The 24,968-nt window shown below is 49.6% G+C and overlaps 1 protein-coding gene across 1 annotated transcript in view; it reads left to right on the plus strand.

The window, feature by feature from the left end:
• Window positions 1-1,473: 1,473 nt before the first annotated feature.
• The window catches only part of Lcp2 (lymphocyte cytosolic protein 2), a 43,007-nt gene continuing 19,512 nt past the window's right edge, over window positions 1,474-24,968 (plus strand). Inside the window, exons 1-7 of the mRNA XM_015492634.2 lie at window positions 1,474-2,078; window positions 6,086-6,148; window positions 9,006-9,052; window positions 20,371-20,436; window positions 20,880-20,911; window positions 22,021-22,055; window positions 24,484-24,688. Coding sequence (XP_015348120.1) covers window positions 2,001-2,078; window positions 6,086-6,148; window positions 9,006-9,052; window positions 20,371-20,436; window positions 20,880-20,911; window positions 22,021-22,055; window positions 24,484-24,688 — 526 coding nt within the window. The 5' untranslated portion in view covers window positions 1,474-2,000. The remainder of the gene's footprint in view (window positions 2,079-6,085; window positions 6,149-9,005; window positions 9,053-20,370; window positions 20,437-20,879; window positions 20,912-22,020; window positions 22,056-24,483; window positions 24,689-24,968) is intronic.

Raw genomic sequence — 24,968 nt, forward strand, 5'->3', positions numbered from 1 at the left:
TGTCATCCAGGGTTCTGAGCCGTTGGGGGACCCCTTCTCACTGAGCTCCAGGGATTGTTCATCTCAGCCACTTTTTATTGGATAATTCTTCCAGAGGAGCCTGATATTTAATGACAGCTTCATTCCAACTGCTGCTTTTCCATAGTTTTTTTTTCTTCTCCTGAGTTGGGATAAACATCATTTAAAAAATTATTATTGCTTCAACTTCTGAGATGGTCTGCAATGTTGCTTTCCACAGGTGCTGTGTTTTGAGAGAGGACTGACTGACTGAGGTCCAGGATTCCCTCTGTCGGCTCCATCCTCCAAGGTCTTCCTCAAATCCCAGTTCATGTGGTGACGCTGTCTTTGATTATTCTACTTGAACATGACTTCTCTTGTTCCCTCCATCTTCAAATGCCTGCTGTGCCAGTGATTGGGAAGATGAAGTGAGGTCCCTCACCAGGGCGAGCTCTTAGGTTGTAGAGAGCTCTTAGAGACCACACCCTGTGGAGAGCCTGGATTGATGTCCCGGTGCCCTCAGAAGTGAGGCTAACAGCTGCCCACCATTTTGGAACCACTTTCCAAGTGCTGAGACTGAGACTGAACGCACATCTCCCTGAATTCCACAACCCTGTAGTGAGACAGGCACATGGCAGCAATAACGGGGTCCCCGAGATGACATGGAAGATGGAAACCATGGGTGGCCAAATCTGATTTTGAAAGGCCTTCAGAAGGCAGGCATCACCGTGGGCACTGACAGAGGACCACTCAGTAGAAGCAGAGAGGCTGACCCCTTCCTCTGACACTGTGACAGATGGTGCATGTGTGCGCGCACACGTGCGCGTGTGGGCTTACACATGCGTGGAGCTTTGGATGAAGAAGTGAACTTGTATTTAGAGGCCACCATGTTGCATGGACATTTTGCTTTTAGACACAGGACTCCCCCATGCCAACGAGCTGCTCAGTCCATGAGAAGTACACAGAATCCCAGACGGAGGAAGAAAGCAGCAGATTCCCATCTCCTACCTCAGGGGATGTGCTCCTTAGCTAGAATATGTGGTAGGATCAGTAGAACACAGGAGCCAACAGTCAGCACATAAGGTGGAAACCCAGTGAATAGAATATATAGCACCGTCAAATAGAAATTGTTAAATTTTTTCTTTCTGATTTTTCCCTTTAAGTATATCCAGTGAAATGCATCTCAACGTTGCACATAGAATCCCCGTTTTCTTTCTTCACAGCTGTGGAAACTGAGAGGCCTAGATTTTCAGTCCTTGCCTAAGACTGTTCAGCCCAGAAGCCTTCACACCAGGCAGTGAGCCCTGCTCTCCCCACCGCGGGGCCCGTGCAACCCTGGGTGCCCAACTCGCCATTCACCCAAGACCCCCTCATCCTGAAAGAAGTGAAGAGGCCACTGAAGATCTTTGGATGGAAAGAAATGGAGGGTTAGGAGGGGAGGAGGCTGTGAGGCACTAAGAGGCCATCTTCCTCCCCCCAGCTCAGTAATGTGGGAATTGTCTCTATTTTAGGTCAACTGTCAAAGTAGATCTGTATCTGTAAAGCCCTAGCTAGGCAGGAGAGTGGTCCAGGGCTTTGGGGGCCAAGAGTAGAAGGCAAAATACTGGGACTGACCCTGCAGCCTAGGTCTCCATCACTGCCCTCCCACCGGGCCAGGTGACTGGGGCCAGTGGGGAATTACCATGCCTGTCTCCTCTCTCTGCATTCGAGCCCCCGGAGCCCAGCTTCCTTGTTTACTTATTTAGAAGCCAGCAGAGGAAGTGGTAAAGGAAGCTGGCTGAGTCGTTTTCTGAGAAGAGACCATATTTGCTTGCAGAGGAAGCCGTTGCTTTCTGGGATCTGGCGACGGCAGAAACGGCCCCTGCTCCAACGAGGGGTGCTCCCGAGGGTGGCTGGGAATTGGAAGAGCCAAGGACACCTCAGCTTGTGGATTTAGGGGTTCTCTCGGTCCATGGGTGCTGCACCTCAGCCCAGCTAGTGAGCTTCCTGCCAGGAAAACAGCCATGGCACTCAGGAATGTGCCCTTTCGCTCAGAGGTCCTGGCCTGGGACTCAGACAGCCTTGCGGACTATTTCAAGAAGGTGAGCCCTGCTGTTTTGTAGGTGGTCGGGCTGCTAGTGCCCTCTGTGAGCTGGTGGAGGCTTGGAGATGGACCCGGGCAGAACCCGGGAGGAGTCTAAGACAGCAAGGCACTCACCTCAGGCAACCTTGTTGGCCAAGTGGGTGCTGTGGAGAGCACTGTGTTTCCCTGGCAATGGGTTCTGGAGGGAAAGATGCTCTGGAGAGGGAGCTTTCGAATCCCTACTGTGTGCTGGGATCTGAATTGGGTGCTTTATATAGCCACTGTCCCATTGCACATGCCCCATTATCTTGTGAGGTCAATACTGTCAGCCTGTTGGCTGAGCTACAGAACCAGCCCTGGGAGGTTAAATGGCCCAAAGCCCCAGGGACCACATGTGTCGGAGGCAGGAGTCGAGCGGTGCCACTTTGGTTTCCAAGTTCTTGCTCTGAGATGCGGAAAACTGCTATGACGGCTAATGAGGTCAAGTCTGCTTACTAGACAGGGCAAACAAAGTCCTGAGGTAGGGGAGGCACGGGCAGGGGAGGAGGGATGGATGGAGGGCCATGGGGAATCATGTTACTTATGGTGTTTGGGCATTCATTGCTCATGGCCCTGAAAGAGAAGTCCTCAAGCTCTGTCATCAGCCAGAGTCTCACTGGAGTTTCACGAGTCTCCAGAGACAAGCAGAAAACTGCTAAGAGTAGCAGGAATAGGGGAGGGAAATTGAGCCCCTGGAGGCGTAGGGCTCAGCGAGGCAGAGGCAGAAGCTAAGCTTCTGGCAGAGCGGTGACCAGTGTTGTTCTCTGACCTTCCAAACTTGGAAGGCATGTTCAAGGCATGATCATCTTGATGGGGACCACATCGTTGCTTGGGCGGACCTCAAGTCATGTGACTCGGTTAGAGACCCTCTACCCCTGTCTATGGGGCAAAATGTCTTATGACACGTCTTTGAGCTTCTGACACCCCCTTCCATGCAGGCTGGCATCAAATTCAGTTGATCTTCCAGACCACTATACAGATGCGATGATAAAGCTAAGACCATAGAACTCATCTAATTCAACTTCCTATTTCTCCTGGGCAAACTGGGATCCAAGGGGCTGGAATAGACTCCCTGGGACACGTGGTCAAACCTGGGATGGATTCAGTGCAATAGTGTTTACAGTCACAACTGTTCTTCCCCAACCTATAGGAGAAAGTGCTAGCGTACTGAGCTGGGTGTGGCATGGGGGGCCTCAGCCCGCAGATCCTGTTATTGCCACTTTTTTGTGCATTTTATTTCTGTTACTTTCCCCCATAAGTTATCATAAACCTAGCTTTCAGCATTGTAGGCCCAAAGATCACTGGCGGCTGACTTCCGAATAGCATTTCCAAGTGCTTTTCTCAAGATAGACCACAGGTCAGGACAAAAGGTGAAAACTTCCAAGATGACCCATTAGCTCATGGAAGGAAGGACAAAGGAATTTAGGGTCATGGAGGCAAAGTCTGGGGAGAGGCGGAGGGGCTCAGGCAGGCGCCATCTTCAAGGCTGACCAGGAAAATTATACAACCCGGTTGAATGACTGAGGTTCTGTTGGTCAAGTTCCCAGCGGAGCAGGCAGACGGCCCACAGTCAGGGATGATCCAGGGAGACACCAGACTGCCTGAGTTGGGGAAGGAGTTCTCAGAGATCCCAGACCCCAGCAGGAATGCACAGTGCTGGAGCAAGTTCCCCTCCTGAAATAAAAGGACAAGGGGGCTGAGGGTGACCTGTGTTCTTGGAAGTCCCAGCCCAGCACTGAGCTGGATAGAGACCTTCACATCCTTAGCCCCAGCCCCCAGGGAGGGAGCTGACCAGGGAAACTGACCACAGAGTCGTTTGGAATGAGCCATTTAAAGCATTGGTCAACAGTGCAATGTCCACAGAAGCAGGGGGTCAGGCCATGCTCCAGGACACCTTCCACCACCTTTGGAGTCAGGCATGCCTTGGTTTGAATCCTGCCGCTGCCATCTGCTGGCTTGGTGACCTCCTTGGGTTTCTTTGATTCTTAAATCCCTCCCCAAGAAAATAGAGATACTAACAACTAACCAATGGGATGACCATGAGGATTAAAGAAAATAATGTGCCCAAGGCAGTCAGCAGAGAGAGGGACCTAATTAATATTCAATTTCCCCAGCTCCTGGTCCATTACTTGGCCCCTATTTGGGAACGACCAAACAGACTGGCAGAGTTTTGTGTCCAGTGCCTCAGACACGTGGGTCTCATCCTGTATCTGACATGTAGGACCCTGAGGACATGAGGACATGAGACCTCTAACTCCTCCAATTCCTTTGGGCCTGCCAGGAGAGCACCCTAAGCTGTGCAATGGGGGGGGGGGCACTGACTCCCAGCCATTGTTCCAATCCCAGCGCAGCTCCCAGCTCACTGTGTGAGCTTAGGAGAGATCTTTCCCCTCCTGGACCTCAGCCATTCCACCTACAAAGCCAGGTAACTTCCCTAGGTCAGTGCTACCAAGCCTGGATGGTCATCTGAATCACAGACGATGCTAGTTAGAATACAGACTCCAGGGACCCAGCCCAGATCTCATGGGTTAGGAATCCAACGTCTAGATTCTAGTCTGGAGGTCTATCTAAGGATCTAGAGTCCAAGCTGGGACTCTGAAAAACCAGCCATTCATCTGATAATGATGACAGCAAAACTGATTAATTAAAGTCAACTGACTCTTCCAAAAAACCGCCTGCATGTAGATCAGAGAGGCCAGGGTCCACAGTGCTTTAAGCACTGAGCTCTAACCCAGCTTTCTGAATATAACATTCATTCTGCTCTTTCAATCAAATGGTGACAACAATCATATTTACTTTAAATGTATGTTGGCCATGAGATAAGAACTTACTTCAATTAAATTAGATTCACTGAATTTTGGGGGGTTTGGCCTGGGGTTTGACTCCAGGGCCTCACACGTGGTAGACAAGCCCTCTGCCAATGAGCTACATCCCCAGCCCTGAACTTGTCCTCAAAGAAGGCTACAAACTATGAGGCCCATGCTTTTGGAGGAGAACCTAGAACCCCCAAGGACAAATATTTAACACTCAGTACTCCAGACATCAAGTTTAGAGGTTTAGAGATATTTTGAGTTATTGAGGACAAGGTGAAATAGGTCCTTCACACAGTTACCAGTTGGTTTTGCAAAGTAACCTAGACCCTAAAAATGATTATTGTTATTGATCCTACAACCTTTCTGAGAATCTGACTTATCTTAAATAGTCAGATTAAAACTCATGCAAAAGAATATTCATAGTGCTCTATATTTTGATCTGGGTGGATTATTAAACTGTACTTATATTTGTTTAACTTCACCTACCATATGTAAGTAATATTGTTATTGAAAAGAATGTTCCTGGGGCTGGGGCTATAGCTCAGTTGGTAGAATGCTTGCTGTATGCGCAAGGCCCTGGGTTCCATCCCCAGCACCACAAAATAAATACATAATTAAATAAAATAAATAAAGTGTAAGACTGAAGTGCAGGGACACTTAAGGACCAAGCCATTAAAGGAAAGGGTCCAACTTCAAAGGTGTAGGCAGAGCTGGTATTCTTATTTTTAGTACTTTAGAAGGAAAAAGGCAGAGAGGAGAAATCATCATCTCACTATGTTCAGAAAAATGCAAGGGAAGAAGGACTACGGGAGACGCAGCGAGGTCACCAAGGTGGTCTTTGGGGACAAGACCATGGATGGTGCTTCTTTTCTGCTGTCAGCTCCTCTCCACTTCCCCGGGAGCATATGGCCGGCCTCTCATGGGCCTCAAAGGCAATATCTTCCCTGAGGGCTCAGCCCCAGAACCCGAGGGCGAGCAATTCCTCAATTTCAGGCAGTCTCAAGGGAGTGGCTACAGCAGGGCTGCGCTGGGGACCAAGCCCCACTGTTAGACGGGGAGAAGGGGAGGCTCTCCAGCCACCAGGACTGCAAATCACTAAGCTCTGGGGCAGGCAAGGGAGGGAAACCGATGGCGGGAGCCTGCCTGTCACTGACACCTTCCTCTCTCCCTGCAGCTGAACTACAAGGACTGCGAGAAGGCAGTGAAGAGGTTCAACATCGATGGTGCTCGGTTTTTGGTAAGTTTCTGGCCAGTTGGATGCATTGAAGCCAAGGATGCTCTATGCTTTTCCCAATGGCTGTAGGGCCAGCTGGTCTACCTGGTCCCTGTGGGGGGACATCACCTTCGTTATCTCAACTACTCTCCTCTTCCTCACTAGTGAGTTCATACACATACCAAACACACTTTTGATAACGCTGTCTTCAGTGTATTATAGTTTTAAAAGCTTTATGAAGGGCTGAGAATATAGCTCAGTGGCAGAGCTCTTGCCTAGCGTGCACGAAGCCCTGGGTTCCATCCCCAGCACCACAAAATAAATACATAATTAAATAAAATAAATAAAGTGTAAGACTGAAGTGCAGGGACACTTAAGGACCAAGCCATTAAAGGAAAGGGTCCAACTCCAAAGGTGGAGGCAGAGGCACTGAGCTGTGGTCAGGGAGGGGATCTGAGAATTTCCCTGGAGAGGATACTTGGCCTGTGGTCAAGAGAGAGCCTGGGCTGTACCAAGCCACCCTCTGGGCACTCTGCCCCACTCCTTAGTAAAGAAATGGAACAAGACTTCAAGGGTCCTGTGGGTGTAGGGTGTTTCCAATCAGGATTCAGAGTGAGGAGGACAAACTAAGTTGTGTGCCTCTGTAAGTCGTGGTCAGTAAAGAACATGAGACTTCAGGCCAGCAGAAGGGACCAAGCGATCACATGACAGTGGCCCCTCAGCACACCCATCCCAGTCTTATATGGCACCCCCGCCACCAACAACTGCTGAAACCTCTTTAGGAACAGTGAGCTTGCAACCACCCATAGTCACCTGCCCTTTCTGGGCACCTCTGGGTCCTGTGCTGAGACTAAACATGGAGTCGCGTTAGTCTGAGTTCTGCTCTCAGGAGCCATGTCAGGCCACCCAGCTAAGTCATTCATTCCCTCATCATGGGCTCCCTTGACAAGCACTTCCCTGAGCTCTTCCTCCATGCTGGCCTCTGCTGTGTGATGGGTGAAGAGGTGATTAAGACATGATTCCTGGCTCTGGAAGCTCATCTTATAGGAGAAAGCAATCTTCAGGAAGGCCTCCGACCATCTCATTTCCAGATAAGGAAACATGTGCAGAGGTGCGATGAGATTTGTCCTAAGTCACAGCCCTGGTACACAGTTACTTATCACAACCTAATCACACAATCACTTTACTCTAATATTGTATGGGTTCTTAACAATTTTATTTGCTCATACTGAGCTTTAAGCCAATAGACTTCCTGGAGTTCTGCTGTTGCTATTCTTGAAATTACTACAAAACACAAATATTTCTTTCTTGTACCTTTGGCACTGAGAAAAGAGGCATCGCTGTTGAGTGGGAATTGAGGGAGATGTCTCTGAGGAGGGTCCTGGCTGGTGGGCCACCCTGAGCAAGCCCTTGCCCTCTCTGAGCCTCCCTTGCTTCCTCATCTGTTGACTGAGCGTGTCACATGGGGTCACAGCAGATGATGGTTCCTCTCACCTCCTTGATTCCGCGGGTGTCAGGTGTGATGGGACCATTGTTTCCCTGGATGAGAGATGTCATCTGAGCAGACACCTGCTCTGCTCCACTCTTTGGCATCCATCAGTCCTTTGGAGAATGCACACATTCCACTCATTGTGTGACCATGAGAAAGTGACAGGAGGGGTGACAGGAGCATAAGAGTAGGTCGCAGAATTCAGTGCCTGCTCTAGGAACTGGAATATTTACAGGCAGGTTCTATGAAATCCACCCTCTATCACAAGTGCTCTGGGTACAATTTGGAACTCCTGGTCTAAGCTCCAGTGGATCATCTGTTATCCCTTCCATCTTTAGAACATCCAGGGCCATTCTGCTATTGAAGGAATTAGCTATCCTTCATTTCTGCCCCCTCCCTCCCTCCTTCCCTTCTTTCCTTCCTTCCTTCCTTCCTTCCTTCCTTCCTTCCTTCCTTTCTCAGAGTAGTAGGTCTTCTAAATCCGTTTTGCCACCACTTTTTGATAGAATCCCGTGTGCTGGGGAAGGGGTTCCTATGCTTCCCGAAGGCATGAGCCAGAGAGGAAATGTGCTTACTACATGTTTCTGTACATCGCCAAAACCTGACCACTGTGGCTTAGGGGTTGATCTTTCTCAAGTAATAAGAAAGGTACAGGTGGGTGCTCCAGCTGGTGAGATGCTCAAGGAAGTCATCAAGAAACCAGGCTCCATTCAGCCTGCAGAAAAATTGGTGGCTCCTGAACTAAAGGTTCTTAGCTGGCTACTTCAACTCCAGGCCTCAGTGTGCACTACAGACAGGAGGAAGGGAAAGGGCAGGAGGCGCATGTTGGATGGTGAATGTGTCACCCTGAGGTAGGACCATTCTGGAGGAAGGAGATGCTGATGCTCAGTGGTGAGGAGGAGGAGGGAGGGAGGAGAGAAAGCAGGCCTGGCCAAAGCCTGATCTCCTCTGGACTTTTGGCTGACACCCTTCACCCTCTCCATCCTGCCTCAGGAGGTCTGATAAGCCGGGTCAGAAACTCCTCCAAAGAGCTGGATCAGATAAATCCAACCAGCACCTTGCCAAGACCCCTTCAGGAAAACTGAGGAGGGCTCTGAATCCTGGGATAGAAGTGTAGGAAACATTCATGACATGGCTAAATCAGCCCACAAAACCAATTCTGTTTGGTTGCACAGATTTAGACCTTGCTGCAATTATTTAGTTATTGAATTCAAAATTATCTGTCAACATTTAGAATTTGGGTTGTTTCACCTAAGAAATGTGGGATTCCCTTTGGAAAAGTAGATCCCGGCTGCTCTTCGGGTGCTCTGGTCCCCTCTACTGTCTAGTGTCTGACGTGTGACTTTGTGCCTGTGGGTTGTAACCTGTCTGCCACGTGTGTCTTCCTTTCAGAACCTGACAGAAAATGACATCCAGAAGTTCCCTAAGCTCCGGGTACCGTAAGTACTCCCCGACTCCATGGGCAGTTTGGGAGGCAGAGTTTGGAACGAGGAGTCAGTTAACTGACGGGGTAGATGAGTCAGTAGCACGTAACCAGTCACTTGAACGAGGAAGGCAGGTAGGACGGGGGAGGACAACGGCAGCCATGGGAAGAGGGGTCTCATGGTGACTTAGAGAAAGGAAGCCACAGACAGCCCCGCTGGTAGGTGGATGCTCTTGTCTTGTCAAGGACAAACTCAAGCTGGAACCATGTTTTCATTTAGCGTCTTCCTGACGGGGTAGCTTGGGCCTGTGAAAATGGTACCAGGGTCAGGAGGCTTGAGGTTTCATCATGGTGTCATCGTTGACTTGATGATGGCTTGAGTTTTCTGTACCTCCATTTCCAGCTCAGCAAAATGAGAATTAAAGCAGTTGAAGGATGGGGGTGGAGGTCAATACTAACTGCTAGGGAATGGCTGTCAGGGGCATTGTGTTAGAGGAGTCTTGAGAAAGGGAGCCGTGATCGATTACTGATGCCTGCTGTGATTGATTACCGATGTCTGCTGTGGGTGCTGAAATGGGAAGTTGTGGTACACATGTTGTGACCTGTCCTTCTCATTCCTCTAATGAAGGTCTCACCTACTCAAATACCTATAGGAGCCAGACAGGTGATATGAATGTGTAAATAGGCCAGGTTAAAAAACTAAGGCCTGTGGATTCGTCTTTCATTTTACCACCTTTGAATAAAAGGTGACTATGGAGATATAATCCTCTGCTAGAAGGAGGATTGTATAGCACAGTTATGATTAAAAAATAACCATCCTAAAGCTTTCATTGTTGGTGAAACAATAGGGGATGGTGGGGACTGATGTCAGGTCCCATTCGAAAAATGCTACAGCTACTCAGCATCAACCAATGTGGACCCGTTGATGTCCAATCTTCAAATTTACCATGAGTAGCTGAAAATATGGGTTTTATGTGATATATCTCAATTTTTAAACATTGACTCAAATATTTTTAAATTAACCTATGGACTAAATTCACTCTGGGTGCTACTACTTTGAGATGTCTATTCTGGGCATTCTCTGAGGTTCCTTCTCAGAGCTCATGATGACAAAAGGAAATATCCTGAAGGAGAAGGAAGAAAGATATTAGAGTAGGTAGGAATGTCGGAGTAGCTCAAGAAAAATACATCTAGGACGATTAGGTTTCCCTTGATGGGAGGGATGAAGGAAAAGAGGAGTGAGGATTTGCTTTTGGAGCTGTCTGTCTCTAGGGACAAGTATTGTTAAAGATTGTTCAATCTTTCAAAGAATTTTCTCTAGCCACATGTGGATTTAAGTGTAAAATAAATGTAAAATCTGGTTCAGCAGAGCACTAGCCATACTTCCATACAGGTATGTGGTGACTCCCATAGTAGTTCCTCCTCATTGGCAGTTATTTGCAGTTTTGCTTTCCACATTTCCAGACCCAGAATGAGTAGAAGACCAACATATCAAAAGTGACCTATAACTGACACAGACATTAGCTTGGGCATGCAAGAACAATAGAACTGTATCCCATGAGTTAAAAAAAAAGTTAATTTGAGGCATGAGAAATACAAAAAGACCTAAAGAGAAATTTTATAGGTGAAAACTATTATTTCTGAGATAAGGAATAAACTGTTGGGAAATAATAGTAGTGGTCTGTAGTGCTTGAAAATATAGGAGAAAGGGAGAGGGAGAGGGAGAGAGAGAGATTGATTCCCCAAACTTTTAAAATGGTACATTATTATAATAATTGTTCTATTTGTTATTACTTAGTATTGTTAATCTCCTATTGTGTCTAGTTTCTAAACTAAATATCAACAGAGGTGTGTATGTATAGGAAACGCACAGCACATAGAGGGTCTGGTATTATCCATGGGTTCAGGATCTCCTGGGGGGCTTAGAACATATGCCCTATGAATAAAGGGAGGGCTGCTGCAGAATGGAGAGTAAAGCTATAGAACATGTCCATGAGTGCAGAAAGGGAATGCTCTAGAGACCAACCACAGTTTTTCTTTAAAGGAAAGACCTTAACACCCAGGGGTCAAACTGGTGGCTGGTGGGGCAGATCCAGCCATAGATATAATAACAGGTTTGGTCCATGCTGTGTCTTAAAATCAAGAAAAGTCTCACAAATCCAGTTTCTTTAGAAATAAATGGAAGATGTGCTGATCCAAGCTCCATTTTCTATTATTGTGGCAACAGTCAGCTGGGTCTGATGTCCATCGTCTCATTTAGCTCCGTCTCATTTGTGCTCCCCAATTGGCCATGGTCTTCACCACTTCCTAAGTGATTATCCTAAGGTGCACCATTTTTTTTTTATCTTATGCATGGAGACTTTGTTTCTCTGACCAAGATGAAATACTAGGAATAAGATTTACTCTACCACCAGAAACAACCAGTCAGGACATATTAAGTATCAATTTTCAAGACACTGGACGCCATACAATGACAGACAGGAAGCTAAGGTGAGGAGCCCTGTGATTGTCCACTGCTTTGAGAGTCTCCAGGCCACCGTGCAGGGAGCAGGGAACTCAGGCAGCCTCTGTGGACAGCTTGGAGGTGGAGCGGAGAGTCCAGCAGTCTAGAGTACCTCAGGCAGATGCCAGAGGGGAGAAAACTGGACAGAGAAAGTTCTGGAGAGTTTCAGAGGTCCCTCCTCAGTAGAGGGCTAATCAGTTTATACAAGTGAGAAGACTACTTTTACCAAGCAAAAAACAAAACAAAACTAAACCAAACCCTGCCCCCAGAGTGGAGGTCACAGTAGTCAAGTGGTCACAGATCTAGAAATGGTGCCTATTTCTACCAATCTGGCTGGAAAAAGTCCAGATTCACAGTCACTAAGTAGAGTGTGTAAAAGGACCTTGCCTCAGTAATGAGAAATGATTATCCCTAATCTAAAGATGTTTCTGGTTCTGGTTAGCAAATCTTCAAAGAAAGACTCAAAAGATCAAATTATTTCCAACTACATTCTCAAATAAAACTTAAAAATATGTGTAGGAATGCAAAAATATTCATTACCTCATGAAATAAAATTTCACAGTGTTAGACATCTAATTGGACAGTAAACGTACCCATTTCCATGCAAATAAACAGAAAAATAAGACCCAGAATGAGTAGAAGACCAACATATCAAAAGTGACCTATAACTGACACAGACATTAGCTTGGGCATGCAAGAACAATAGAACTGTATCCCATGAGTTAAAAAAAAAAAGTTAATTTGAGGCATGAGAAATACAAAAAGACCTAAAAAGAAATTTTATAGGTGAAAACTATTATTTCTGAGATAAGAAATAAACTGTTGGGGAATAATAGTAGGTTAGACAACACAGGGAAAAAAATGGTAAATCTGGAAACACAGAAATAAAAACTACTCAAAACAGAACAAAAAAAGAAAATAATTATTATGAAATGATCAAAAGAGTATTATAGGACTTTGGGGACACTTGGAATAGCCTAATAGGTGTATAACTAAAGGTTCTAAAGGATAGTAAACAGTGCATGTGGAGAGTGGGTGACAGAAATAATTTGATGAAATACTAGCTAAACTTTTTTCAAGTTGGATAACATTTAAAAAACCAGCATATCTAAGAGTTTCAACACACCCTAAACCCAAGTAGCAGAAAGGAAACTAACACAAGGTGTATTACAACCAAATTGCTTAAAACAATTGATTAGAAATCAATTATGTAGGGAAAATCTTATTAGTAGAGAAAAAAAGGTCACATTGTATATAGAGGAACAAAAACAAGGATTACAGCCAATTTCAAGTGAGAAATAAGGCAAGTGAGAAGACAATGAAGCAACATTTTAAAGTACTGAGAGAAAAATACTGTCAATCTAGAGTTTGATACCCAGCAAAACTATATTTCAAATGTGAAGGGGAAATAAAGACTTTTTCAGACATGCAAAATCTGAAAGAATTTGTCACCAGTGCTGACTCACACCACAACACACATGGAAGAAAGTCCTTTAAGCAGGAAATGACACCAAATGTTAATCTAGAATTATAAAATCAAGAGAATGAAGAGCTCCAAAAATGGTAATTGTGTGGGACTACATATATACTTGACCCTTAAGGCTATTTGAATTCCCATCTTCCAATCCCTATACAAAATTCATACTTCATTAATTTAGGGAACTGGTTACCCTCAATGAGTTGAGCCTTTGTTAAACGCTCAGGCTACAGAGGTAATAGAACTGGATTATAGAATTGTATTCCATGTGTTAAAAATCCCCATCTGCAGGACACTCCCATTCTAATGGGAGGCTCAGCTACACAATCAAAGTAATTATACTACAACTCCAGCAGGGCTGTGGCATTTGCATGAACCAGTCCAAGGGGAACAGGAAGGCAGGGGTAATTTCCCCCATGGTATTCAGGGAACACTTCTGGGAGGAGGAACTTCAAGTTAGGTCTTTAAATATGCCATGGTGGTCAGGTGAAGAATGGATTGCAGGCTACTCTAGGAGTGTGTCTGGGTGGGTGGGGGCATATTGCAAAAGCACAGGCCACCCATGTATTTGGTGGAATAACTAGTGGACCAGGGAGGCTGGGCTTCTACACAGGGGTGTGGAAAACAAAGTCTAGACTGATGGGTAGCCATGTGTGGGTCACAATTCATGAATGTCCTAAGAGTGTTAGTGGAGCTAGTGCACCAGGGGTGATACCAGGGTCGACCTGGGTCTTGGATCTATCCACATCCAGCAGAGCATAAAGAAGACTTAGAGGAGGTCTGAGGTGGGCACTTGGGACCTAGTTAGGAGATGTTGGGCATGATTCTATGAACAGGGTAGCCCTGGGGCTGGAGCTGTGAAGATTTGGGGTGGGGAGACTTAATAAGAGCTGTAGAACAGAGATGAATAATGATGTTTCAGGTTGTAAGATGTCCTTTCATGCTGAGGCTAAGCTCAACTGATGTCGTTGAGCTACAGGGATAAGGGGGGTGAGAAGTGGCTGCTCAAGGATGTGGAAGGGACAGTCATAGCTCTTGTGTTGCAGGTAGGCAGGGTTGGGGACTGCTCTAACCATGTGAAAAATGAAACCCAGCATGGCCTATGGTACAACACCCTCCACTGTGACTGAATGTAGACCCCAGATGAGCCATGAGGTCTCCAGGGAATATGAAGGGTAACATGAAGACCATGGGGAGTGTCAGGGGGTGGTCTAGCTGCTGACAGGTAGCAGCAGGAGTTCCAGTGTGGCCAGCACTGGTTCCAGCTCTCCTTCTAATGAGCTGCATGACCAGGACATGTCCCTAGGCCACCTTCAGTTTCCCAGATAATAAAAAAAGCGAGAATGGTTACATGGGTGTACAGGTGGCTAGTTTTAAGTGCTATTTTAGGTATAAACAGGCAGATAGGAGAGCTTAATGAGGTGAGTGCACACTCGGAGGCCAGATTCTTGAAACCTAATTCTGCCATCCATGAGCTACTGAGTGTGGACAAATTATCTCAGTTCTCAGAGGCTCAGTTTTCTCCTCTATTAAGTGGGGATAATAATAAAACCTACCTCAAGGACTGATCAGAAAATGAGAGCCAGTAATTCTTCCTTTTTTAAAAATCTTGATTAGCATCACTTCAAATTTTTGCCAATTATTCTATTTTGCTAGAGAGAGAGGATTAAAGAATAAAAAGGGCGTGAGCTAACTTTGCCTCCTACCAGTGGTGGGACCTTGGGTAGTTGCTTCTACAGTCTGAGCCTCAGTTTCCTTGTCTGCAGAAGGGCAAAGAACTCATTCAGGGAGTGGTACATATCAAAGGAACCTAAATTGCCTAGCACTGTCCTTAACACATGTAGATATTCTAATTTATTTTGTTCCCTTGTATAGAGGTTGGTTTGTCTTGATTGTCACTCTAAAAAGCCATGGAAAAGAAATCATGTTTTTATGTATAGCATCCAAAACAGGATTATGCTCCTCAGGATATCTCTATTTTCTTCCCTCAGTGATTTAAAAAAATTTTAAAAAATCAGATTTAGATAGATTCCTGAGGAAGACTTTCTCTCACTCTTACAAATGTCGTTCCTCTCTCAGGACACTGTGGATCCCAAGACACCCCAATATTGTAGCAATGGAAGGTTTTTAAAGAAAACAGTGAGGGTTCCTTTGAGAGAGCCCAGGTTCAACCTCGTGGCATGTCTGAGAATGGTCGGGGAGGTTGGCAGGACACATGTTAGGATCTGCTGATGTCTATTTGGAATTCATTGAAGGAGAAGATGTTTGAGTTTTATATTGAAATCCCAGCATACCTTAAAAAATAAGGAGCCGGGCATGCTGGGGTGGGTGGTGTAGGTAGTAGATAGCTATTAGATAATACTGTCTTGTAGCATTCTCAGGGTCCCATCACCAGTAGCAGAATTAGGCTGGGAAACTTAAGATTCCATCAGAGAAGTAACAGAAAGATCTGTTTATAGCAGATATGGCCTCCAGTCTCTTCTGCATAGTACCTCATTCTATTCCTGAGATGGAGAACACAGGCAGCGGGGAGAGGATGGTTGAGAGGAAGGGACTCAGAGGTACAAAGAGCATTCTTAGGTCTTTGAAAGCTATAACCAGCCCTCAGCAAAACTGAAGCAATTACAAGGTCTGTTTCCAACATGTTCCTTCCCTGCACTGGGCCCTTCCATCTATTGACTGATCCCTCCCAGGTACCTCGTCTCCTTCATGAAGGGCGCCTACTCCCAACTGCCACCCCTTCTCCTCTGAGGCAAGGTCAGTGAACTTGACTTCTGGGCTCAGCGCCACATTGACGAGGCCATGTGGCCTGTGACAGGCACCTCTCTGCATGCCTACCTTCCTCTTTGGTGAAAATGGACTGCTCCTAGTCGCGTGTGGGTGGAAGGGTCGTGCGGCACAAGTGAAACCCACGTGGGAACTGTGGTCAAGGAGGAGGGCGAGTAGTGAGAAGACCACATTGCACCCCCGATGACTCTTTCCCACCCACACCCACGCTCTCCTCTGGCACAGATGGCCGCGAGAGCCCCTACCAGCCTGCAGAGAGCCATCTTGGCTCCTCTCTGGCTCCTCATGGACAAGGAAGGTTTGGAAGGTCTGGCTCTGGCTCTCGGAGGCTGATCTTTGTCGGCAGAACACGTTGTTCCTTGAGGGAGGGATGAGATGTGAGCAGAGAGCAGGCTGCGTGTTGAGGAGGGGCTGAGGCCAGGGGTCCTGGGGGGCATCGGAGCCCACTGTGCAGGTGCCTGCCCTCCCGGGGGCCTGGGGACATGCTGTCCTGGGAGGGATCAGCACACAGTCTGAAGCTGGAGTCAAGGGAGCAAGCCTCCCAGGATGGTGGGAAAGGAGGAAGGTGGTCCAGAGACCTGGCTATGCGAGCTATGGTGAGGACTCAGCTGCCTGTGTGACCATCCGGGCTGCAACAGTAGAGTTTTTGTGAGAAACTGCCTGCTCTAACTGTGTGCCCTTGTCTCCTGCCTGCCTGCCTTTATTATAGGCAGAAAGGAAATAAAGCAAAGGGAGGCTCTAGCAGAGAGCACCCAAGGGGGGGCGCTCTGAGCATCGAAGGACAAAGCAGACAACACTGTCTCCAAATCTGTTACTGTCTGATGTCACCAGGAGGGTTGGGGACTACCTCTGTATTCTTTGACAATCAGGTGTGCAACTCCTCCTCCATATGGGTGGAGGAGTTTTTGACCTTAGTTGGTCCTCCCCAGAACTGTCACAGTGGCCATCCTGTTTGGGGGGCTTCATCTACGAGTCAATCCCATGTTAGTGTGGACATGGGTCAACAGCTGGTCAGAAGTTACCTCAGTGTGCCTGTGCTACTAAAGGGCTCTTCTTCCCAGATAATTGGAGACACTGATAGCCCCGATTCCTAGCTTTACATCAACATCAACGGACCCTCTCAAGTTAAGTCCCATTTATCCTTTTCTCGTGACATAATTTCCAACTAGCTCCCTTCACCCTTTGCTTTCTCATCTACTTTGGAAGTTGTTTAAAGACGACCCTAAAGTAATTTAAAGAACACTTGTGACCTTGCCTGCATTTTACTGTGATTACTCAGGCCTATGCCCTACTTAACAAGAAGTAGCTATTGATTTGACTTCACCTCCCCTCATTCCCTGGGTGATTCAGGGTCTCCAGTCCTTGACGGGGGATATTAGGTATTAACTAGTAGTGAGGTGGTCTCCAACTCTCCTGGTTCTCCTTTTTATTTTAAAAGAATCCTCAGTGTCAAGGATAACAGGAGTTTTTCTGGTCATAAGGGCCACCTGGGCACTGGCTGATGTGACTGAGCCCCAGACCTCTCTTTGCAGACTCTGATCACTCAGACCTCAGGTGGGCCCTGTGATCTGGGTTTGCAGCAGGTGCACCTAGGTAATCCTGATGATCAGGCCTGCCAGGGATTCCCCAATGAGACCCAACCCCTTATTATGCTTATAAAGAATCCGGGATTTAGGAAAGGTAAATGCCTCATCTAAGTCACACTCAGGGTCTAGCCTTGGAGAAGGACATATCACAGTCAAAGTCTCTGTGCCTGCAGGTTCCATGCCTATGCGTCATCAGGAGAGACCTCAGACTGTGAAGATGACATATGGCTCCATCATGTAGCTACTTAGGGATGCAACTGGGCGGGAACCTGGATCATCATAGGATGCTGCCTTCCTGCAGAGGCCTGACTTCCTGTGGGTGGTGGAGCCCTTTCCCTGGGGCCAGCACAGCCCCCACACAAGGGGAGGCAGAGAGAACTACTTACTGTCTAAGGCTGCCTCTCCCCTCTGCCTCTTTTCCTGGTCCAGAGTGAGACCTGGTGTTTGCTGACAAGAGGGAGAATGAGTCACCTCCGGCCACTCACTGTCACTGGGGTGACACATAACTTTGCAGGTTTGCGCACAGGGAACAGCCACCTCCCAGCCCTGCATGCATATCCCTGCATGCAGCATGGCCACCCAGCCACCTGGCTGGGCCAACAGGGGTCCCTCTGGCTCAGCGGGGCTCCCTGAAGCCCGTCAAAACAAGAGGGTCCTGGAAGGCCATGTTTTGCTACAGGCTGGACTTCGGGGCTCACGCTGCCCCCTCAGCTCTGTGCCGCTCCGTGGGTTCTGTGGTTTGGCATTTCCTTCCTCACCCTGTTAGAGCTGGAACAGCCGCAGTCTGGCTGTTGGTGATACGGTAAGAAGCCATACCACAGAGAGCGCAAGGCCTCGTGGAGATCTGAAGCAGCTTTGTGAGCTGGCCTGAGTGCTGTGGGACGGGGGTGTTGAGGTGCGGCTCAGCCTGCCTCCCAAGGCCTCGCTGAAGTGTCACCTCCTTCCTTGTTGAGGCAGGAGTGTTTTAAACTGCAACCCAGCCCAGCCCTGCACGTGCATGCCCCCGCCCAGCCCCCCACCACTGCGTGTATATAATGGCATTTCCTTATTCTGAAGTCACCTCCTTATTCACCATTTATCACCTGCCTTGCCCTTCAAGCCATGAGCTCCTGGGTCTGCTCTTCTCACTGGTGCACCTTGAGCACCCAGCAGACTCCCTGGCCCCGAGGTCCTTAGTGCATATTGTTGAGTGACTCGGCATTGAATGGGAGTGGCTGCTGTAGCCAGCACCTGACCTGGCCACGGTGCAGGACGAGAGAAAGGCTCCCTGACCACAGTGGGGGACCTTCAGCATGCCCACCTCCTCACTAAGCAACCATTTAAAAGAGCCACAAATAATCATGTCACAAACATTCTGATGGCATGATCCGGAGGCGCCTAGGGAGCCCTGGGCCCTGCTTTAAAGCACCCCCACCCCGGAGCGGGGGGGGGTTGCTGAAGTCTGAGTTCCAGCAATGATGTGGTTGTGGAGGCTTAAACATTGTCCTCCTTCTTTGTCCTCTTAAGCTCCTGGTATGTTATCAAATTCACCTGCCTGGCCACTGTCCTGGGTAGCCGCAGTTCCCTGGGGAGTGGAGAGGAGGGGGTGGGAGTCTGTGGAGGGATGGAGGGAGCAGTGGATCTCAAGGGCTGAGGACTGCACTTGCTAACTCAGCAAGTGTGTCTTAGACCAAACTTGTCACCTGGAGATGGTCATTAGGTGAAGGAACGTAGATAGCAGGTCACTGTCATAGATGGCAGAGCTCAACAGTGTCTACTCCCAGGGAGCTTCCCACACAGAGAAGTAACCCAAGGACGGGGGCATCCAAAGGACGCTGGCTTGGACACCAGAGAGGCTGGCTTGGAGGGTGCTGTGTGAACTGGGGAGACTGGGAGACTGGTGGGCACCCACATTACTCTCCTTCTCCTTTTCAGTCCTGGGGATGGAACCCAGGGCCTCATTCGTGTTAGGCAACCATTGGACCACTGAGCTATGCCCCCAGCCCCCGTGTCCCTCTTGTTGTTGGGGCCTCTGTTGCCTCCTCTGTAGAATGAAGTTGGACCTGACCGTCTCCGCGGCCCCTCACAGTTGCACCGAGTCTCTGGGGAGCAAAGGAGCAAGAGCTGGCATGGACGCCCGCTGCTGGGGTGCACTCGCGGTGTGGTCCTGGTGGCAAAGGCACTCTCTGTCCTGGGGCCCGGGGACTTGCCAGTTCCAACACGCAAGCCCCTGAACACAGGGTTTCTTGAGGAGTTTTGGCCAAGGTTGGCCTCAGGATGGGCGACTCTGGAAGCCTCTCTCTGTGCCCTCAAGGAGACGGCTTCTCCAAGTCTCCATGAGAACCCAAGTCACTGAGGAGAGGCAGGGAGGGGAGCATGGTAGACGACAGGACGCAGAACACCCCGTGAGAGATTGCAGTGAGGGGCGGGGATGTAGAGCACTTGCCCAGCATGCGTAGCCCTAGCACCGCCAAAGGGGGCAGGGAAGAGCAGAGTTTGTGATAAAAAATATGCAACGGGCAGCTGATGCCCGAGGGCCAGGAGATGGTCTGATGAATGCTGGGAGCAAGACAACAAAACAGCACAAGGATGTTTGACCAAGAGTCAAGGGACGTCATCCTCAGGAATAACAGCACCATAAACTCTGCCCCTGTAGTATCCAGATCCCAAGGCAGCAGCATCTCAGAGGAGGGGACCAGGTTTGAGCTGACAAGTCCCAAGGACGGGCTCAGAGCTAGATTGAAGGCTCATCCGGACGCAGGTCAGCCCAGGGGCAGAAGGGACCAGCAGGGCAAGCTCTGATGCCCAGGTCAGGTGACAAGTTCTGGGAGGAGGTGAGGAGACCCCCTTGGAGTTGAAGGTGTGAGTCTGGCTGGGGACCCTCAAAAAGAAGGCTGGTCAAAGTCGGCCCAGGGGCTCCGAAGTCGGAGAGTCCAGATCACTTCTGGGCTCAGCGGAAACCTTGAGGCCAGGAGATGATGTTGTTTCTTTTTAATTTGTAGGATTCTCAGCAAGTTAAGTCAAGAAATCAACAAGAACGAAGAGAGAAGGAGCATCTTCACACGCCGGTGAGTAGGGCACTCAGGTGGGGCTCGGGGTGGATCTAACCAACCCAAGAATTTTTGAACCCAAGTTGAACCCTCAAAGGAAGCCACAGAACTAGTTTTGTTCCACTGTTTGACCTGCAGGGATCCTTTAAGTCCTGGGGGTCTTGAAGATGGTGCCCGAGGAGAGGAGGGGTCCCCTCTTCCTGCCCTGCCCGGTCTTGGCATCTAGGACATCAGGGGGATGTCCCCCCAAGATGGCAGGCAGTCACAAACTCCCAGTGGTTCCACCAATGTGGCTTTGGTGGTTTCCAGAATTGGGGGGCAGCAGAGCCCTGATTGCCAGCAGGACATCCTCCTGGGCAGTGAGGCATGCTGTCCGCTGGGGGCTCGTGGGCAGGGGGGCACTGAGGGAGGGGCGCTCCTCAAGTTGCAAGACCCTTAATGCCATGCTCTTTGCCTTGCAGACCCCAAGTCCAGCGGTTTCCAGAAGAGACAGGTAAGGGTGTTAGGGCTGAGAGGCCATTGCTTTAGGGGTGATAGATTCCTCAAGTCTTCTGTCCTCTGATTCCCAGGGCTTCTCAGGTGCTGGGGAGGTGACCCTACTCATTTGCCTGCCCGTCAGTTTTTACCTAGAGAAAGCTTGGGTCTCAGAGTGCAGGAAAGATGGCATTCTGCAGGATGCCTGGATTAAGGCCACTGGGCTCCTTGGCAGAGACAATGAGGGATTCTGGGAGCTCTGTGGGGCTGTTGGAAACACCCAGCCTTTGCCTGAGCACCTGCCCTGAGCCAGGCCCCCTGCTTCTGTAGATTCAAAGCAGTTTTCCACTGTTAAATTGCATGTAGTGTTGAAAGGCAGATTCCTGGGTCCCACCTAGTCCTGCTGAACAGGAAGCCCTAGGGATAGGGTCCCAGAGGTCTGCATATTTTAAAACAGTCTGAGATGACTTCTATGTACATGAAAGTTTGAGAGTCATTGTTACTTTCTGGTAGAGTGAGCTCCAACATAGAATTCCAGGGTGATAGTAAGTTGCTATTGTAGTCTGTTTTCTGTTACAATAACAAAAAACTTGAGGCTATGAGGTTTATAAAGGAAAAAAAGGTTCATTTTGTTCATGGTCCTAGAGGGCCAAGAGCACAGTGCTGGCATTTGCTCAGCTTCTGGAGAGGCCTTCATGGCAGATGTCCTCACCCAGTGGGACCCTTGAGAAAGTGAGGAGGTGGCACATGTGGAAGTGACCGAAACACCATGGGTAATCTTGCTCTATAGCAACTTGCTTTTGCAGTGACTAATCCAGTCCCGTGAGACTCAAATCACATCTGTGAGACCTGGTCCTGTCTCAAGAGACCTAACCAATCTCTGCACAAAGACCTCAATACAGTGAGAGGGCGGAGCCCCCAGGACTGAGGACCTCTTCCAGGCCCCACCCCCTCTCAATTCCACTGCAGGGATCAGATTTCCACAGGAGCCAGTGAGGCTAATGGCATCTAAACTGGTACAGAGGGAAGGACGCAGGCCTGGGGAGGGACCACCTGTGGGGGAGCCGCTTTGACTTTCCCTCAAGATGGCTTCTTTGGTGCTGATGACGGTGTTGTCTCCTCCCACAGAAAGCCATGAAGAGGACGGGGGCTGGTCATCCTTCGTGAGTATGGCGGGGCTGTCCTCTGTAGTAAGAAGGAGAGGCAGTGCCCAGGGGGACAGCCTCTGATAAGGTGGTGGCTCCCCCGGGGCTCAGAGCGTGTGCGCTGCCCAGGGCGAAGCGGTAAATGGCTTTGCAAGCCCTAGGTCTGCCTCCTGCTCAGCCCTGCCACTGAAACATGAGGCAGCCACCCACAGTGTGCCACAGGCCAGCCTGGCTGGGTGCCAACAAAGCTCCAGTCACAAAAGCAGAAGGGGATGGACCCAGTCCCCTGCAGGAGTTTGCCGACCACGCCGTCACTCACCGTTGTCTCGCCCACAGAAGTCCTTTCCCTGTCCCTGTCCCAATTCCACGGTTTCCTTCCTAGAGCTCGAGGCTATAGTGATGTTCCTCGTGGTCTTACGTCCCCGTTGGTGGCCCAGAGAGAAAGGGATTTCAGAGTAGATCAGCAGCCCTGAAGAGACCTCCCTCAAATGTGAAAGTTAGACCTGCAGCTAACTTTTACATTTGAGGGGTCACAGTGGCCCCTTTCAGGGTCTGAAGGGCTCTGTGCATCCCCTCCCCCCAAACCACACCCAGCGCCCACAAAGCCAGACTCAGCTCAGAAACCTGAAGGATCAAAGTCCAGTGTGTCCAAGGAGCAGTTCAGGAGCCACAGAGCCCCCTGGGGTGCGCCTTGTTGTAGCGCTCATGATCAGTTAGGGGCAGCCCTGGGCCAGGCCGCCTGACCCCGCGTTGAGCCGTCTTTCTGGTAAGCGCCACTTCTGGGGCCAGCAGAGAGCAGTGCCCGCTGCCCTGTCTTGGTGGGGCTCCTGTAAATGAAAACATCACATTTGGTCTTTCTATGGGAAAACAAAGAGACACAACAGATTTATTTGGTACAGAAGGGAAAATAAGGCTAGAGCTTCCAAAACAAAAACTGTCTGTTTTTGTGGAAAAGCAGTCTGCCTCACACTCGTGCACTCAGCCTGAGGCAGCTGTTCCCACGTCTCTGTAAACCCCGGGTTTCCAGTCGCTGGTGGCTATAAAACTCCATAGCTCCGTTAGTGCCCTGCTCTGCTTGGGGACTACAGGGACATAGGCAGAGGTGAAGAGCCCAACCACGTGAGCATACACACGGCAGAATAAGGTCACCAACAAAACACAGGTGCACATTAAGGGCCAAACAGGTGGGAGAAAATCATGGTTCTAGAAACAGAAGGAGGAGTGCCTTGGAGACAGGCTCCTGGGGCTGGTGGAAGGTCAGGAGCCACGGTCTGAGGTGGACAGGCTGAGGGGGTGTGTTGAGGTCCTCGGAGGCAGAGGCTGGAGAGGGGTCACCTGTCCATGGCTGGGCCATTGTTCCAAAGTCCTGTCCTTCAAAGGTGTGGTCCACGGCTTGCAGTTTCAGAGACAGGGACAGGGAAGCTTAGGAAGGTGTTCGACCCTCGCTTTGCCTTCTTAGTCACTGTTTTTTGAAAAATACTCCTCAGCTGGGAACACACAAGGAATCTTCCCCAAGTCACCACTGAAGCTGTGGGGACCTATAGGGGACCCATAGACAGGGTCCTCCCCTTACTGCTGCTTCTTCCCCTGCAGCCCTCCTCCCGGAGCCCTGGGGCATGTTCATTCACCAGCTTAACTTTGCCGTGACAGCCATGAGCTGCTTGTCCCTTGGTGGCTGAGGTGCCACCGCTGCTGGGAAATCATTGCCATGACCCTCCAGTGTCATGGACGCCTGCAAAGGCCATCACCCAGCACCACGGACTTCCTATCCCTGAGGCCCGCAAAGAAGCAAAAATAAATTACAATTAGATCATGGAAATGGTGGAAATTCTTTTCCAAGAGGGCAGCTCTGACTTCAGTGTCCCGCGTCGTGAAGGGCAGTCGTTTCTGTCCACACAGTTCTCGGCAGGAGGAATGGCGCAGGCCAGCCGCCCTCCCTGACAGGTGGAGTCCGCCCTCGGGGACAGGCTGCTTTCCCTGTCCTCCGCGGACCTGGCCTTCAGTGCTGCCGTAGCTCATGATGAGCAGAGTTTCTTTGAGCCGAGGCACACTAAGAACAGGCGTGGCGTGCACAAGTGTGGCATGAACGATGTCCTGCGCCTTTGTCCTTTCTCTTGGTGCCTGGGGCAGAGGCTGCATTTACCCAGGACGGAGCACACAGCCCTGTCCTTCTTCCTCCTCGGAACACACAGGTGTAGGAACGATCACTCACCACCCAAGAGTCCAAAGCTAGTGTCTGAGGTCCCAGGTCCCTGACCTCTTGACCCTGTGGCATTGCATGCCCCATTATGAGGCCTGCAGAGAGCAGGCCCCTGGGGTCCTCGGGGTCCTTGGGGTCCTCCGGGTGCCCCAGGTCCTCCGGGCCCTCCAGGTCCTGCAGATCCTGCGGGTCCTGCGGGTCCTCCGCGCCCTCCGCGGCTGCTCTGAGCCTGCTCTACCTTGGCAGGAGGAGGACGACTATGAAAGCCCCAATGACGAGCCGGATGGGGAGGACGATGGGGACTACGAATCTCCCAACGAGGAGGAAGAAGAGGCACCAGTGGAGGACGATGATGCAGAGTACGAGCCACCGCCCTCCAACGACGAGGAAGCTCTGCAGAACTCCATCCTGCCTGCCAAGCCGTTCCCCACTACCAACTCCATGTACATCGGTAAGCCCCCTGCAGCCCCCGCCTGGCTCCCCACTGCTGCCTGGGCAGTCAGCGCCCCAGTTTTCCATGTAGCAGAACCCCCTGGGTGGTGGTACCAGCTCAGCTTCTCAACAACTGTGTAACTTTGGGTGAGCATCTCCACCTCTCTGGGCCTCAATTTCCTCATCTGTGAAGTAGGATAATAAGACTATGGTCCACATTGGTTTGCCACGAGGATTGTTACCAGTGCAGGCAAATCATTGCCTACGCCGGCTGCCATCTGCATGAACGGCCACATAAG

The sequence above is a fragment of the Marmota marmota genome, unplaced genomic scaffold, assembly GCF_001458135.2.
Source record: "Marmota marmota marmota unplaced genomic scaffold, marMar, whole genome shotgun sequence".
Classification (NCBI taxonomy): Eukaryota; Metazoa; Chordata; class Mammalia; order Rodentia; family Sciuridae; genus Marmota; species Marmota marmota.